We start from the raw sequence: 18,774 nt of genomic DNA on the forward strand, positions 1-18,774 counted from the left end.
ATAGCAGACACAAGACAAGTCAGCAAGGTAGGGATTAGCATCCCTATCCCCAATTTGTATTAAGAGAAAAATTAAGAAGCAAATAGGATTGCAAGCTTAGCTTGTTACATTGAGGAGAGTAACATTTGGAATCATGAATATCCTATTTATGTACTCCTTGGGGCATAACTTGATGCTACTGGATCTAGTTTCAAGTATTAGTAATCTTGTGGGTTTGCGCCCTTTGTTTATAAGAAACAAGAAAATCCGCCAACCCCCCACCCCCCCTCCTTTCCCCTTCCCTAAACTCTCAATAAAGTGATCGATAATTATTTTTCAAACATGTTAGCCGCCTCTTAGGGTCCATGTGCATTTTGTTATACTTGTTAATGGAAAATTACACTTCTGGATCAAGTTGCTTTTCTAGTTTCAAAACGGAAAGTTGTGAAAAAATTTAGCTTAATAAAGAGAGTTAATGTGTAGGATAGGCATGCTAGTTACCTGGATTTGGTGGCTAATTTTCACATTTGGAACTTGTTTTTGATGTCTTGTATCATTCTTGCTAGATGTAGGATAGGGGCATGCTAGTTTGAGTGTTCACTAAGCTGTTGTGTTTTTATATGTCCCCAGGAGGAATTCAAAACTTTGGGTATCATAAGGAGAGATGTGATAGATGCTGCAGGAGGTTGAAGCATCAAAATCAACAATCTCTCTCTCTAAATGGGTATCAACACTGACCATCAACCAGTTCAAACCATCCTTGGGCAAGCATTGCCATTGTCCACGGTCATGCTGCTAACAAAACAAGCTGCCATATGCATCGAACATATGGAAAGGGGAGCGAGGGGAATATGGTCAGAAGTTAGTATAGGAAACTAGAATGATATAGATGAAAGTTGATGAATTATTTCTTTCTTTTACTTTCTTTTGAATCATTCTGAGAATCTTTCATGGGAGGGTGCTTTCGATGCGAAGTTATTTGTCAAGAACATGCTCCAGCCTTCCCAAGATAGGATTGGCCTCAAGCCATAGAGAAGAGGGAAAAGGAGAATGGATTAGACAAGGGGGAATAAAATGGGACAACCCCAAAAAAGCCACAAAACAGACACCCAACTCTGAAAATTGGGGAAATAGGTGGGAAAATAGTGTTGTCATTCACTCCAGCTGCTGGTGTGGTGGCCTTTGGGGGACAGTGGATTGCTAGATTTTCTTCATGGCTCATAGCATATGAACTTTTAAGCTGTAAAGCAGATCACTGTGGGCAATGGGGCTTGGAGACAATCAAACAGATCAGATGTTTAAAAACAATCTAGACATTAGGAACTAAATGCCACATTCGGCAAAATGAGAGAGTAGACCATGAGCAGGAGCAATGACACATGATATTTGCATCTGAGATTAATGAAATGACAACCTACGAAGAAGATTAAATAAATAGGACCCTACATAAAAGCTAGAAGTTCCTTTCAGACATGATTTTTGGGATGGAAGATAATGTTTATAAAGAAAAAGATAAGGGAAAATAAAGGTCAGAACATGAATTATACAGTAGTCAACTAAATTAATGGCAAGCTCTGATAGGTTGCTTTATTGCATGCGCTGGTGCTTGGGCTCCTGCATAGGCTCTGAATTTACTCAGTGTGCCCTGTGCAGGTGGACCGCCCCCATTGTTCCACTGGAAGCAAAAGCTCAATGGTAGATGCAGGACCTGAAGGATTCATCAGCTTTTATGGCATCCGCCATTAAACAGACCACATCCACCTGCAAAGAGCAATAAAATGTCTCGAGTTCTTCAGAAGGACAAATAGGAGAGCTTAAAAGGCATAATCCAAGTTTTGCAGCAGTTGAATATCTGATCGAAATCAACAATACTTAGTTAATTATATATCAAAAAATAAGACTTTAAGTAGCTTCATAAGTGCAGAGCAGGATTTACCACCACCAAAAGATCATTCCCACTTCTGCTAAATCAAAAACAAAAATTGTTCGCCAGACTTGTGTTCAAGTTCCATGCGAACACCGAATGTTCAATATGTGCACAAAAGCATCAACCCAGCAGAGATGAAGGGCGTTAAAAAAGCTTGATATTTTCTGAGATTGTGCAGTCAAAATGAACTGATATATCCATTGCAGGTTCCAAGATTACAACCCTTGTAGGTTACCGGTTGTGCTAGAGGTTGCTAAGGAGGGTTACATCAGATGATCACCAGTAATGTCATTTGCTGAAAGAATACAAACAACAAGTGGGCCTTGTGTATTTTTTGTGCAACATCCTGAAACATAAAAATTGCATGTGTTAATAAGGAGGAAACATCCCAAACCACCTGATTCAGGGCATAGTGAACCAAACTGGTGCAGAACCAGGACTATTCCTGGTTTCAGTTTGAGACAAGCTAGGAACTGGCCTGAGGCTCAGTTTGGCTTGATTCAGACCAGTTCCTGCTGGTTCCATGACTGTCACAAGCTAAAACAGAGGAGAAAGGTCACTCCACTGCATTTCTCCTCCCATTTCTCATCAATCGGCGTACCACACCAACCAATTTCTTGACCAGTACCACCCGATACCAGTTCAGGAAACCTTGGTTAATAACAGTTTAACATTTGCTGATTTATTTCTGAGATTGTACTGTGAAAATAAACTGATATATCAATTGCAGGTTCCAATATTACAATCCTCGTAGGTTACCAGTCCCACTAGAGGTTGCTAAGGAGGTGTACATCAGATGATCACAAGTAATGTCATCTGCTGAAAGAATACAAACAACAAGTGGGCCTTGTGTATTTTTTGTGCAACACCCTGAAACATAAAAACTGTATTTGTAAATAAGGAGGAAGCATCCCGAACTGCCTGATTTAGGGCATAGCAAACCAAACTGGTGCAGAACCAGGTCCATTCCTGGTTTCAATTCGAGATAAGCTAGGAACCAGCCTGAACCTCAGCTTGGCTTGATTCAGGCCAGTTCCTGCCAGCTCCAGGACTGTCATGAGCTAAAACAGAGGAGAAAGGCCATTCCACTGCATTCCTCCGCTTGTTTCTCATCAATCGCCATACCATACCAACCTACGTCTCGACCGGTACCACCCAATACCGGTTCAGGAAACCTTGGTTAATAACAGCTTAACATTTGCTGATTTATTTCCTAACCTTCAAATAAGCATTAAACTTAACATGCAGAAGCCTTATCCTATCTATATTATGGTGACATATGCATCAGCATATAATCTATAAATGCATTAAGAACTTGAAATCAGAAACTGTTCAGAAAATATGTTCCCCAACTTGAGCCACCTCTCACATATTGAAATGCCCACAACATCAGGAGTTACATCTCTGTGCAGCATTGCTAATAGCAAAACTGGAAACAAAGATTTCTGATGCATAAAGACAGATGATTTTTGGTGGATGAATGCATTAGCCGAGTCCACGGGATTGGTGAATTGATGTTATCTCAGTATTTATGTTACAAATACAGAATCATAACTTAGTTCGCTATATTTGTACCTTCTAAAATCTTGAATCTTGAGGCCTTGTGTGGTACCACTGCAGTTTTTGATTTTCCACATTTAAAAAAAAATATAAAAAAACACAAAACCAAGGCAAAAAAACCTGCTTGATAGAGCAGTTTTTATTTTAAATTTTTAAAAAACTTGAGTTTGGATTTTGAAAAAGTGAAAGCTATTAAAAAAATGGCTTTCACTTGTTCTGAAAGAAGAAACATGCTCCCTTTTAATTGCGTCACCAGTGCCGCCGCCGCCGCCACAACCGTCACATAGATCTTATATTTCTTTTATATGAATGACATGAATTTCAATATAAATGATTTTTAAGTGTTTCCTACAATGAACTTTCTTCTTTAATTTATGTCCAGTTCAATACTTGTCATAACTGGTCTGACTTTCTAAGTTGACTCGTCCGGAACAATTGTTTATGACTACTGATTCCATCTTAAGTTTTGAATTTTTTAAATTTAAACCATGCTTGAATTTGCTTAAGATGAAGTAGAATTTTGTTATTATTAATTTATATAATTTAATTTTTTGATATACTTTGACCAAGGATGTAGCAGAAGTCCACGCCGGCCTGCCATGGAACCAGCAATCTAGGACCCACTGGCGCTGATTCACAGTTCCGAACTGAGGGGTGTTGGACTGGCACCTGCCAGTGTTGAGATTAAAGGTCTGAACTCTGAAGACACCTTTTCCCTGCTCGTGACACAAGCACCAGCAACAATCAGCATAGGTACAGACACCAGTTTTTGGATCCTTGATTTTGATATAGAATGGTTTATCATGAAATAAAAAATAATCAATATAGAATTAGTTCAGGAGGACTAACTGGACAAAAGTTTACGTAAAAATCTAAACTACTCGTTTTATCCTATTAGACCATAAAACATTTTAAATTAATTCATTTGAAATCAGTTCATACTATACATCTATTTTAGCATATTGCATGACTACACACTATAATGCTCAATTCCATTCAAAACTATCAAATATCATTTTTTCATAATCAAATTTCCAATGCAGTACTCAAAATATTAAAAGATGAGCATAAAGTGCAAGTTTGATAAATACCATCTATTACAGGTTGACTTTATTCTTTTCGCCTCAGCAGTGTCTATTCCTGGCAACAACTAGAGATAAAATCAATAATGTGCTTGCATAATATCTGCAGTCAAAAGACTCCAAGCTCCAATTGTCCAACCTCCAGGTGTCATACTGAAAAAGCCTACTGAATTTCTAAAGATACAAAATGCCAGCATGACTGCATGAGTGATACATAAAGATTACAACAAAAGAACAATTCAATTTACCATAAAGAAATATACATGAAAAACTCGAACTTGTTTCTGATAAATAATATATGCGCTGAACAACGACCGTCATACTAAGGCTTTCACCGCTAACAAACACCATCTAGCTGAAAGCTTGTAAAACCCAGGTGAAGCAGCAGCCAACAATTAGACAGGAAAAATATCTCATCCGACCCATAAATCCATCTCTAATATTGTTCAAACTCCAGACTCATGTCCTAATCTCCAAAGCATGATCTTCTCAGAGAAGTGATCCTTCCAGTCATGAATAGATGCAAAAGGCAACAAACCGGACAATGTGGGAAGAATCAGTAACAGGATACTGTAGAATGCGTATCGCCTGATCCAGTATGGTAGCCTGGCCACCTTAGCTCCTTGAGACACAGAAACAGGACCATAAAGAATATGGTAAAAAGCCGACGGGAACACATTGGCAAAGAAATGAAGCAAACAGAAAACCTCCCAATACAAAAGCCAGCAATAGCCATTCCCTCCTAACGTGTCGACACAAAACTTTCCAGCAAAACCACAAACAACTCCTAAGAGCAGGAGGATGAATGTCACGGGCATAGTTGGCCCAGGCATTACTGAGCGTTGAAAAAGCAAGTAAGCAATTGCCAAAATCATCAATACGCCAAATGACATACGGGTTAGGGTTACAAAGTGACATCTCAGCATAAGCCAGCCTGAATTGAAAGATGCCACTGGCTTTGGGATCCACCAAGATCTAGACTCCTGAAAAAAAAAATGTTGACGACTCATATATCACCAGATATAACAGCATGACTGCATATGGAAGGTTAGAACTTAAAAATAAATGAAAACATACTTTATAGGTGGATGTGCAGGCCGATGTTGCCTCCGCGATGCGTTGGTATGAATAGATGGATGCTCCATATAAAAGGAAGCCAGACATGATAATCAAGCCAGTGACAAGAAGATCTATGCACCTTCTGAGGACTTCTGCATGCTTCATATCCTGGATCTTATTCCTTAGTTTCTCTTCTTTGAAGGAAGCCTTTGAGATACCCATGGATATCTTTATCTTCTCTAACAAATTTGCGTAGGAATTGAGAGCTAATTGAGATTGCTTCATTTGCAATTTTTTCATGATTAGACTCAACTCAACTGCCTTGAGATCATTTGAGCGAGTCTGCTCCATAATAGATCTCTCAAATGTATTCTGAATGGATTGATCAAGTCCAGGATTGGCCACTTCATAAGAAACAGGGGCTAGCTGCTGAGTTATATGCCCATGAAGAACAAGTTGTTTCATGGAATTCAATGATGGATTCTCTTGAAACTCTTCAATGGAGTTGGGGGATTCAGGAATGCCCAAGGTAGGTGCACTATCACAGCTGCTATTGATAAATGAACTACTAGTATTTCCTTGCTCAATAGTGGATGTTTCATTAATTAGCCGAAGGGTCTTCAAAGTGCTGCCAAATGATTTTTCGAAATTTCTGATGAAACATTCGAACCTGCCCCCATATATCTACTCAAGAAACAGAAAACCACAGGTATAATATGAATTAAAACCCAGCATAGCATTGCTTATGAACAACCTGAAAAAACTTGAAACTGACAACTAGAGACAATGACCAGTTATGATCCAGACTTACATTTGTTACAGATTCTTTCACCGCTGAAGTACAGATCTGCAAACCATTAATATATGTCAGACAGTAACACAATATTTCTCACTGCATATCTATTCATATTCCAGATATAAGCATTTGAATAGTGTACCATGGAAAGTCGATCTACTGGTATCCTCTCCCCTGAGGCAGTCTTCCCATCCAAAACCTGAAATCAACAAAACATCAGTATCATCAAGCAACCGAGCACTCAAAATAAAGAAATTGAATACAAAATAAAAGAATCCGAAAAACCGGCATACTAGAAGGTGGGAAAGACCTTGATACTGATCTTACTACTTATTAAATAAAATGATCCATTTAAATTCTTGTCTGCTAAATGGACAAAAAATTCTTAACTCATTGTGAAGCTGCATTTCTTAGGTAATTCTGATACAGGAAATGGACAGTAAATAGCACCTTTGCCAGATTTCAAACATGAAATTCAATTTTCTTTTATTTTAGTGCAGATTTGAAATTTTAATAGGACAAGTGAAATGTTCATAATGTCAATACCATAAATAATAATTAAAGATTGATATCCAGCTGGTTTAGACCTGGGCCTAGAGTTTATGTTCATGGGCAGCAAATGGATCCTGCAGAAACGAAGCCGACCTGGCTAGACAAGAATGGAACGGTCAAAAAACGGATAAATAATAAGGATCCCTTTAAATATACACTTGACTTTAACTCCAGCTTGAAAATTAGATGGGTAAGATCTTGGCCTAATTCTTAGCCTTAGAGCCAGTTGGAGTCGGATTATGGTCAACGTAGACCTGGACCCAACAATTCTGCCACCAAAACCAATGCAACAGTGTCAGATAGATAGGGCAACAGTTTAAGGACTTACTAACTCTGATAGAATAGTAGGCCAACAGCTACACAGGCTATGCTTGATACATGGGCCTACTCCAATAAGGCAACACCTCTGCTTGTTACACCCCTATTTCATGCCTGATAAAGAGAAAGGGCATGCAGAAGAGCTAGGAAGAGATAGGGGGAAAAGGAGGCAAGTGATCTGTGCGGTCTAGAGTAAAGATTAAAAGAAACCCATCAATATACAAAAGGTTATAGGGGAGCCCTTCCTTTCAGATGTTGCACACTTCTCACATCCCTCTAAGACTTGTGGGAAAATCTAAAGGAAAAAAGGATTTAAATATCGAGATATCAACTCATACCAATCATCAGGCAGTACCAAATGTTACACAATACTGGAGCCGTATAGGGTCAATATACCTGAGTACATCTTGATATTAATGACCAAAAAAAAAGAACTAATACTCTATTTGATACTATTTTCCCTGTTTCTTTTTTTTAAAAATAGAAACACGGAGTCTAATGTAGAAAACATGTTTGGCTACCTTGTTTCCATTTTTATTTTTTTAAACAATTTCCATTATTTCTAGAAAAGTGAAAGTAAAAAATTTCCACTTTCATATTTTTTAAAAGTGGGTTTTCACCCTTCCCCTCCCAACCCCTCTTCTTCCGCCCGATCTCACACTCAACCCCATCTCCCCCGCCCAACCATGCCGGCTCTCTGGGCCTCACTAGCCATCTCTCCACCTAACATTGAGCTATCCCTCATCCCCAGCCACGTGGCCAGCCTCATTCCCACTCCCTTTATTGCTCCCTCAACTACCTCTCCGCCCGACGTCAAGCTCTCTCTCGTCCCCGACCACATCGCCAGCCCCATCCTCCCACTCCCTTGTTGCTAGCCATGTCGCCAGTCCTCATTGTTTTAAAAAAAAAAAAAAAAGAGCAAGCCAAACATGTTTTTTTATAGTCAAAAATCTGAAAATAAATAGAATTTCAATTTTCAATTTTTTTTAAAAAAAGAAAAGTGACAATGATGCTAAAAGCAGCCTATGAAAAAAGTACCTAATAGTACAAAGTCTCCAAGAGGTCGGTATGGTGAGATACCAATAAACTTTGTGTACTGAGGTACCCTAAACTAGTCCTTGTCTGTTGGAAGGCCGGCCCAACCCATAGGCGACATAGGCGGTCGCCTAAGGCCCCGGCCCAAAAAAAGGCCCCCAGTTCCCAAATCCCACATGCACTTCCCCATTGCTTCTGCAGCTCTACCTTCTCCCGATTCCTTCCGCCTCGGCCCGATTTTGCTGCGACTTCTTCTTAGGGTTAGGATTAGGATTTGTCCAATGGCGGGTCGAGCCCTAATCTCGAAGTTCCCCTATGTGTCCCTCGCCCCTCTCCTCTCCTCCGGATTCTTCGCCTCCCGAGCTCTCTTCTTTGCCCGTCCCTCTTCCCCTCTCCTCTCGTCCTCCGGACCTCTGCCCTCTCCTCCCCCTTGCCGACTACTTCTGCCTCCCTGCAGACGGCGGCCGCGGCGGCGCGGTCCGGTGCTTCTCAACCTAGCCTACGACGTCGTCTCTTAACGAACCTTTGCCGAACTGGAGCAACCGGCCGCCCAAGGAGACCATCCTTCTCGACGGGTGTGACTTCGAGCACTGGCTCATCGTCATGGAGCCCACCGATCCCACTCTCACCCGGGACGAGATCATCAACAGCTACATCAAGACCCTCGCTCAGGCCCTCGAAAGGTCAGGGTTCTCCCATCTCCGCCTCCTTTTCCCTCCCTCTCCTCTGTATGCTTAATTTCACTGCTTCTATTTTTTTCGATTGGCGTGGAAAATGGAAGAAATGCTTTTACATGCTTCTTTATCTATCCCCTTTTGTGGAATTTTGTGCTTAGGATTTGGTCGATTGGCGTTGTCTAGTGAAAGATATGGTTTTGATGCTTCTAGCCCTAGTTTGGTGCTCTGTAATTTTGATTCTGAGAATAAAATTGATTGCTTTGATTTTTCGTGGTGGATTTCTTCAAGCTTTATATTCTTTCTTACACCCTTATATATATATATATATATGTTTTTTTTTGTGCAAACATTTCTTAAATAACACTATAATATATTTGTGGAGCTGGAGAAAAGAATATTAGTTCGCTTCCTACCTCCATTCCATATAACACTAATGTCTGTGATAAGAATTCCTCTGCTATTTGCAAAAATTATTGATTTCTGCAATTAGTTGTTTTGCTATCACCGGATACTCTTTTCTTTTTTAATTATTTACGTGTTGTAAAGGTCCTTGTTAGCTTTTCTTTTCCCACATCTTTTTTGCCGCCATGCATAAATAAACCAAGAGAGTTGTTAACAACTAATGAAACAACTAATGAACATATTACATGCATTGCTTACAGGATATTGTTAACAATACCTGTAACAGTTGCTTCTACTGAAAGAAGTTTTTCAAAATTAAAGTTGATAAAATCGTATTTGCGATCAACTATGTCACAAGAAAGATTAAATGGATTAGCTATATTATCGATTGAAAATAGTATTTTACTGAATCTTGAGTACAAAAGTTTGATTAGTAATTTTGCATCTCAAAAAGCTAGACGAATTATTTTTAAATAAATTTTTAAAGTATTTTGCACTTATTAATTTTTTATTATTTTTTAAAATAAAAAAAAGCCTCTCTTAGTGAGTTCGCCTTAGGCCCCAAATGCATTGGGCCGCCTCTGGTTTGTTGTGGTACAGTATGATTGACTCAGGACTAGTAAACTCAATTCCTAAATCCTTGATAGAAAAAGTGATGTTTTTCACATATTGTATAGTCAATACCAATAAGTTGACTGGCAATGATTCAAGAGCATAAGGGTCACCAAAGTGAAAATATGAAATGGACGAGGAGTAAAACCAGGTTAAATAAAGCTAAAGATGAGTACACTAATGGAAGCAAAATAATTTCAAACACTGAAGAAAGTTAAGATCCAGTTCAAAATGGTACAAGATTGAGAGGCAGAGACCAATGAAGAATATATAGAAGGAATTGGATTCAAAATCGAATGGTTAAAACTGAAAAGGAAATACCTATAATAGAAATGAAAATTACAAAATGGATTCATGTATGCTAGCCTTAACAAGATAGGAACATGAGTTCATAAAACCAACCCCTAGTATCAGGTTCATGCTTGTTATGATTAGCTGCCCCTTTTTTTAAGTGGCATACACCAGTATTCAGTTGCAATGACATCCAAAGATGGCCTAGTAAGGAAACAAAGTTTATGCGAGTACCAAAAATCATATATTTTTCCAACCCATGCAGCAATCGAAGTATTAAGCCAATCCAAGTATCAAGCCAATCGTAAGGTGTAACAACAAATGACTCCTAAATGAAAGAACATAGGCTTCACAAGGGAATTTCTTTAAGCATGTTTAAGAGCATTTCCTTTTCTTTTATGGCTAACATGTTCCTCCTCCCATTTTAAATTTTACCAGCCACTGAAACCAAATCTAAGTACATTATCTGTAAAGAGAAGGTAAAGCACTTGCAAAGCCCTATCTTGATTCATGTTGCCTTTCTGAAGGAAGCAGTGTCTGGTTAAAAGTGATCCCTTCAAAAGAAGCAGAACAATGCTTCACGTAGTAGTAGTATTAACTGCAGCAAACAATGCAAAAAATTGGCTTCTTGAATCTCATTTCAGCCGAACCACGAGCACCTCGGTCAAGATCATGCGAAACTATGGGCAAAAGAGCATTTTATTGATAGTATTTTTAAACCAATAATTCAATTTAACTGAATCACGAGCGTTTTGGTCAAGAACATGATATGTTAAGGAAAAAAGACATTTTTACGATAAATATTAAACTTGAGAATTCTTGGTCAAGAATACGTGAAATTACAGAAAAAGGAACATTTTTAAGAAACAGAAATTAAACCCTAAAGAAAACCAACGGACCTTAGCAACCACAGCGGCGAAAGACATTCCAAGCGGAAGTGCAAGATCTTGGAGATCCTCCTCGTCGCCGCGCCGCGCACCTTGAGACGCCCACGGGCTTCGGAATCTTCTCCTCAGGTGCACCCCTCTCTGCTGCGACTGGCAGCGATGAGAGGCGGAAGGAGAACAAGAAGAAGAAGCGGCATCCTTTGGCACGGTCTTGGCCTTGGAGGTAGAAACCCTAACCCCCTGTCCCTTACCGAGGGGCGGCCGCCGCCGCAGGGGTTGGGCGGCAATGGGATCGCCGACGCCGCCTAGCTCCAGGGCGTTGCGGCCCTCCGCCGCTCCGGCATCCTCAAGGGTCTTGGGACGAGATTGGGCGGATGAGCAAGGGGAGAGGATCGGCAGGCCGGATTTCATGGGCGCGGAGAGAAGGGGAGGACAGAGTCGGAGAGAGAGAGAAGGGGAGAAGGATGGAAGCTGGGAATTCGAATATAAATTAGAGAGGGAAAGGAAAAATTATTTCGAACCTGAGACGAACGGAAGGGGAAAGAGAGGGGGAAAGGGGGAAAGCCGCGTCGGGGAGCGGCGGGCGGGGTTGCAGTTTTTACTTTTTTTAATTCCAAAAAAAAATTCCTAAATAGATTTCTTTATTAAATATTTAAATATTTCTATTATAAATTTTGTGACATTTTTTTCAGAAAGGTATCCATATCCGGATCTTAGGAACTTTTTGAACAGATACCCAGCATTGGAAAAGATAATTATAAATTAATTACTTTTTTCATATAATTAAATAGGTTGAAAACAGTTTCCGAGATTGTCAGGATTTGTCAAAATTGTCAATCCTAACCGTATTCAAACACTATATAAAAGCATCTATATCGCCCAAACTTTTTGATTGTCATAACAGGTGGAATACTTATCTATTTAACTTGGTTCAATCCATTATAAATCTACTTAAATTACCTATTTAATAAAATTGTAGGGTTTCGATTTAAATTTTTCAACAGTTTAATAAAATGGTCGGATTCAGATTGATAATTTTTTAATCTATTCTATATCCGACCCAATCCGTATTTAGTCCGACTTAATTCGATTGCCACTCTTTATAATAACCCTTCCCAAAGTTTCTCTTAGAGGTTTAAATCGTGCTAAGCTTGTATTAGAAGATTGTAATGTTACTGGACTCCATGAATGATGAGCCCAAAGAAAAAACTCTCCTTCGTTTAGGACTTTCATGATATATATAATAAGAATCTTTTTTTCTCTAAAATCTAACCACATAGTTATTTATTAATTATATCAAAATTTAAATTTATCTTGCTTAAAAATATAATACAATAAATCAGTGTTAAATAATTTTAACACCTTATAATTCCTACTATTTTTTTAAAAAAAAACGTACATTTTTTAGATTTCTAATACAAGTCATGTGCAACACTTGCATTATGAGTAGTGGATAAAATATTATTCATTCTACAAATAAACTTTTATAACAATTATCGATTTGTATTATTTTAAATAATGTATAAATGATGGTTATATTTCTCTCATTTTTATATATAAGTATTAAATCTAATATCTTTTTTTCTATCTTTAACAATTTATTCGAGCTCGATACATCCTTTCTCTTATAGATACTGGACTTTCTATGAGGCAGAATGGTGTATACTTCTCTGCCGAATCATACGAGTCCGCAGGTATGCCACTGGCGTTAAAAATTGAGAAGAATATAATATGGATCCTGATACCACCTACTCGAAAGAGAAGGAAATAAATTGTAATTGGGACTATAGGTCTACTCTAGCAACTATGAGCTACGAATAAATTAGGATAAAATAAGATAAATAATGCAAGATAATTAAAAATAAATGCAAAGGCCAAGATAAAAATAAAAATAAATAATAGGTGTTTGATAAGCCAAAATATCTTCTTTTTGGTTATTGCCCACTTCTAATATCAACACTTGTCCACGTATAGTCTCCACTTTCTCTGACGGTATTAGTCGATCAAGCTAATTATTTTCCACTCTTCATATTCATAGCTGCCATGCCTTATGATCCCCCTAAAGGAAAATCCTATATGTCATCCTATTTGATTAGCCTCGAGTTTAAATAGTCGGTCTACCTCCGTTGGCTACTCAACTTATCTTGGCAAAATACTCTTCCCACTCAACCACTGAGGCATCATGTATACTTCAAGTCATCCTCAACTAATTCAATCTACTATTTGGGCAGAACTCAATGGTGCTAGATCTTCAGCTTTTGAGCACCTTGCTTGGATATTCAGTTCGAGACTTCCTTTGATTTGAGGCTCCCTTTATTTCTCTTTTTTTTTCCATTTTATCTTGATGCTGCTACGTGGATGTGTACTCGTTCATTCTCGGATGCTAGTATCCTTTAGGATACCACATTAGTGGTGGCGGAGGCAATGAAGGTTGTATTTGATGTGGTGCAATGACAATAGTATTGGAGCTTCAAAGATGTAGTGGCATGGATTATAACAAGATCGTGTGAAAGTTTTTATAGTAGTGATGGAAATGACAACAACTATGATGACGGCAATGCTGGTAGAAAAGGCAATAGCGACGACTATGATAATAATGGTCATACGAAGATAGATGACTGTGAAAGTGTTGATAGTAATGATGGAGATAGTGTTAGTGGTAGTTGTAAAAAGCAAGATTTTCTTATTTTTGAAAAGCACGAAAATAGATTTTTTTTCTTTTTTTTTTTCAAAATAATAAAAGTATTTTTGCTAATAAAAATGATAGTAGCAATTTTTTTAATTTTGGTTTTCGTGATTTTATTTTAAAAAAATAAAAAAATAAAGGAATGCCAAACGAACAACTTACTTTCCAAGTTTTCGTGGGGTTGCAACGCATACGTGCGAGATTAGTAGTTGGAAGGATAGCGACTGTGGCCATTTTAAGTCTCCCGAGTCACCTCCCCGCACCGATCCGAGTCTATTTTTCTCTATCGTTGAAAGAGAGGGGAAATCTTGCACGAAGGTTAGGGTTGCGGGGAGCTCGGAGCTGGTGGGCATGGCGATGAGGGCGTTCTACAACGAGATCAAGGGCATGAAGGTGAGGGAGCTTCCGGGATACCTGAAGCCGAAACTCACGTGGGAGCACATCAAGAAGACGACCGATCAGGCGGTGGACCGCTACATCGAGAAGTACATTGAGACCAGCTCCGTGGAGCCCCTCTTTCACGTTTGCATCGGCGGCATGATCTTCTCCTACCTCGTCGCCCTCCCCGAGGAGCGCCGCCACCTCGAACACCAGCAGAAGCACGCCGGCGGCGGCCATTGATTCCGATCCTCCCAGGTCCGCTCGAAATTCTGGCCTTTGTACTCAGTCCTAACATGATACTTGATCACGTGTGCATCTTTGAGCGGTAAATCTGTGGAATTTAGGGGTCGTCAATTTTAGTTTATCTATGTGATCTTGCGGTTTTGATTTGATTCTTTAGGTCAATCCTTGTGGTCTGGATTTTAGTCTTTTGATCAATCTCGAATGGTAACTACTGTCCCAGTAACCATTTGAATAGATTCTGGAGGAATAATTGATGACGCTTCTGATAAATTTTGTGATTTTTATTGCATCACTAGCATGTCTAGATGATCTAAGGTATCGTTGATTGTGTTTGTCCATATGATCTTATCATTTGGATTTGGATCAAGTCTACGATTTCTGTTACATCTTGGACGTGGCTAAAAGAGTATGTGAAACCTATAAAAACACAACTATTGCATCAAGGATGCATTTCCGGATGTAAATTAATATGTTAAGTCGTACGGATTTGTTAAAAAAGGGGATGAAACGACTTTCTTTGGATAAATTTGTTGGCATATGCCAAATTTAAGTACGAATGTATAGGAACAAACCAAATCCTGATTGTTAATATTCATCGTTGATTTGTATCGAACATGTAGTTGATTGGTATCCAACATATATTTGAACCTTGTGTACAAGAATGTGGGAAAGATGGTTGTTTCTGTTGTTAAGAAGGTGGGGGTGCATATTTTGTGCAAGAAGCACTGTTAGTTTATTTATTAGCACTGGGGGCAAAATTTTGGGCAAAGACATAAAGGGGATGCTTAGAAATAGAAATAGGAAAAAAAAAGATAAGAAGTTTTTTCCTTGATTTTTGTCAGCTATATAGTTTTAAGGGCTCTACCATTCACATTGAGGAAAGTCTCTTGATCTTAAACATGGTCATTTCTACATCATGCTGTAAATTTGTTTATGTCTGGCAACGCCATGGATGTCCTTTTAATCAATAAAGGATTTTTTTTTCATGTATAATCATCAACTTGTTGATGTGTATGAATTTCTACCCATGGTGGATAACCTAAGTGATACAAGTTAACATCTTAGTCTAAATGTTTCATAAAGCTGCTCGAGTAGTGGGGAGAGGCTTGTTAGTCTTAATGATAGCTAATTAACAAAATTATTCTTTCCGGTATCCATACTTCTTGATTTAGTTTTTAAGAACTACTTAATGGACAGAGATTAAGATCCATGTAATATAATTTATTTTGATTCATACGAAACAGGATATTCTGCTTAACCAATTCATGAGCTAGAAAAGAACAAGGGAACAGACACTGGTTATAAAATATTTTAGACAATCGCTATAAGAATAAGATGAAGAAAAACTCTTTGTTTCTTTATTTTTTCTTTAAACCCATGTTGTCATAAATGAAGTCTACAATGTACTGTGTGTAAAGAAGACTTGATGAGATATGTTCCCTTGTTTTGAACCTAATTCATGTATGATATATGCCTATGGCATCATAGTGGCAACTGATTGGTGTGTGGTGAGATGGTGATCATTTTTAAAATACTGTTTTTTTTCCATATCTGATGTATATCTATATGTATGTATGTATGTGTGCATGTGCAGTTGTGTGTAAGCATTATAACCTTCAATACTATGAGGAGCACAACATTCAAATGGAGAGTAGAAATTAAACACTTAGTCTGACATTTAGTGAAGTTAGTTAATAATGGTCTCTTTTTTTCATCTAACTTTTAAAATCTTATGATTTATTCAACGTAAATCTATGAAAGAAACCATGGTGTTTGAAATGCTTGATGTTGTAAATATGAAACAAGGAGAAGAGAATGAAGTGTACAAAAATTGACCCAGAACACAGATCCAAACAGACCTTTTAAGTGGGTTGGCTCTGACCTGTAAGAAGGGTTGGGGAATGGGAGGGAAATCCCCACATAACATGGACACGAATTAAACAAAGGATTTGACAGAACCACTGCTGACAAGCATGCAAATTTTAATGCAAGAGAATATCAAGTGAAGGTTCATGAAGCCAGCACAGAGTAAGTGGAAGAAGACTTGTTGCCTATGATGCTTGAAAAAACCTTTGCTTCTTCCCTGAACATGCTACTTCCTCAATTTTTTAATTAGAGAAGTTACAAAAGAAGATCATCTAAAATTTAGTATATTTATAAATATTTCAATTTCATTCTGAACGAATTGATTATGATCTCTAAAATTTTCAATATTCCTGCTAAGCATTTGACCTTTTTCTGGAACAACGTTAGATTCCTACAAAAGAAGATCATCTCAAATTTAATTTATTCATAAATATTTCAATTTGATTCTGAATTAATTGATTATGATCTCCAAAATTTTCAATATTCCCGCTAAGCATTTGATCTTTCTTTCTCTGGAAGAATGTTGGATTGAAATTGTAAATTTGCTGTTTGGTGGAACAAGGTCAACTAACCGAGCATAAGGCTGAACTTCATATAGCTTCCATTTACAAAGATAGCTGTGTCTTTCTGCATGCCTTTTTTATTTATAAAAAGATATATAGCTGTATCTTTCTGCATGGCTTTTTTATTTATTTGAATCTCCATTTGTGCATCTTGGAATCGTTCTACTAATTCCATTTTTTAATTAACAAAGGATATGAACATGTGAATTTATGTCTTTAGGGTTGCTATGTAGCAGCTATTGCTGCCCCAATGTGCATGTGATCGATTTCATGTTCCCAAATTCTATGAAGATCAAGAATTGAGTGAGACATGACTTTGTACATCCACAACAGTCATTCAGGGTCACGCATCCTTTGTGCAATCACAATTTTTATTAGATGCTTTTGTAGGCTCCATTTCCATTCTCTCATTTTGCTTAGGAGTAATGTATGTAGCTTATTTGATAATATTCAAACTGAGCCTCACTCAGGTGACATTTCTTCTTCTCAGGGTTGGAGAGCTTGTCTGTGGTTGGTTCGTGATCGATACTCGGCGTTCTTTTTCCTTCCCAAGACAGTTATAGAAACTATGTTTTTTATTCCCTGTGCTTTATTTCCTTGGGTTGCATAAATAAATTGAGTTTACCATGGATTGTTACTGTGTCTAATTGATCACTCCATAAAATGTCCAATGCAAACAGTTTAGATTAGCCATTTGCGTGGCAACTCACTGCGCCACTATCAACACCCATTCTGAATTTCTGATTCGTCGCTTGCTGTATTACAAATATCTACTTATGATCATAATATATTTAATTATCATAATATTATTTTATTTATAGCAACATAGTTACTATAGTGATTATTGTTACAGTAATTCAATAATAATTTTTATTGCAATCATAAAAATAATATGACAATTATTATATTAGAATAAAAAAGTAAACAGTTTACTATTTCTAAGAGGTAACCTTACTAGATAATTTGCAAGTTACTATATACCTTTAGCATCATATAACAAAACAATTGCAATTGTTTTTGTAACTTTCAATTCCAGACAGGCGGTTCTTGCAGCTGCAATTTCAATTGCAGCGGTTCGGATTGTAGTCTATATTTGAATTACATGCAGTTAAATAACGGGCAAACAAATGACCTCTTTGATCAGAATAAAAACATTAAAAAAAAAAATCTTATTTACACCTAGGCGAGTCATCTTCATTTTCATGCAAATCATCATCTTTTAGTTTTGTGGATAAACTAATCGGTGATAGCATTTTCAATAAAATATTCTTTGCTGAAATCTGCTTTTCATTCTTCCAAATAGCTGATATAAGTCTGCAAACAAGCTGTTTGCACCGTGGTCCTGCCGTGGAAGCATTAGATACTCCTTGTCAGATGACATCATTTTCTAATCATTTTGCCGTATGGCAGCTTTATATCTGCCAATCAAAGAACAGACTCCCATCAGATTGACTGCCATGGCAGTCAAAGAAAGGACCTAAAGTAATAAAAAAAAAAACCTTTCATAGTAACAGGAAACCTCCCATATCTCCTTCTCGACGACCCGAATCCACTTCAATCTCTGTGGACTTGCATAATTCATATTCCAGCCCAAGCATTTTGAGCATTTCCAACAGCCGTACCACGGCAAACTAGCTATCATGCGTTTATATAAAGCACATCAAAAATAGAACACCATTTACATTAATTTCAGAATATCAGCCAACAGGAAAATAAAGGAGCAAATTTACGTCAAACCATGGGCTGCTTCACTACTTTTCCCAGCTATGTTAATGCCTTTGGTCCAATCAGATAAGGTTGACTAATCAGTCCACGGTAAGTTACTAGATTCTACGAGCATTCATAGTGAATTTATATT

At 37.8% G+C, this 18,774-nt stretch overlaps 2 protein-coding genes across 3 annotated transcripts; one reads left to right on the forward strand and one right to left on the reverse strand.

The window, feature by feature from the left end:
* Positions 1–1,405: 1,405 nt before the first annotated feature.
* On the reverse strand, positions 1,406–11,806 carry LOC103711631 (protein CPR-5). 2 transcript variants are annotated; one of them, XM_008797868.5, is made up of 7 exons: positions 11,190–11,758; positions 6,546–6,602; positions 6,419–6,454; positions 5,626–6,291; positions 4,558–5,531; positions 1,916–2,252; positions 1,406–1,740 (listed from the first exon to the last, which is right to left on the reverse strand). In XM_008797868.5, exons 1-5 carry the CDS (start codon positions 11,586–11,588, stop codon positions 4,995–4,997), a joined length of 1,695 nt encoding a protein of 564 aa, XP_008796090.2. In that variant the 5' UTR covers positions 11,589–11,758; the 3' UTR covers positions 1,406–1,740; positions 1,916–2,252; positions 4,558–4,994. The 2 variants fall into 2 exon arrangements, with proteins under 2 accessions (XP_008796090.2, XP_008796098.2); XM_008797876.5 differs by lacking the exon at positions 1,916–2,252 and having other exon boundaries at positions 11,190–11,806.
* A 2,286-nt stretch (positions 11,807–14,092) lies between these two features.
* On the forward strand, positions 14,093–17,605 carry LOC103711646 (uncharacterized). The gene is made up of 2 exons (XM_008797886.5): positions 14,093–14,499; positions 17,407–17,605. The coding sequence occupies exon 1, from the start codon at positions 14,215–14,217 to the stop codon at positions 14,482–14,484; it is 270 nt and encodes an 89-aa protein (XP_008796108.1). The 5' UTR covers positions 14,093–14,214; the 3' UTR covers positions 14,485–14,499; positions 17,407–17,605.
* Positions 17,606–18,774: the final 1,169 nt, after the last annotated feature.

The sequence above is a fragment of the Phoenix dactylifera genome, chromosome 11, assembly GCF_051530095.1.
Source record: "Phoenix dactylifera cultivar Ajwa chromosome 11, Ajwa_hap1_PhDact_Kaust_v1.1, whole genome shotgun sequence".
NCBI lineage: Eukaryota > Viridiplantae > Streptophyta > Magnoliopsida > Arecales > Arecaceae > Phoenix > Phoenix dactylifera.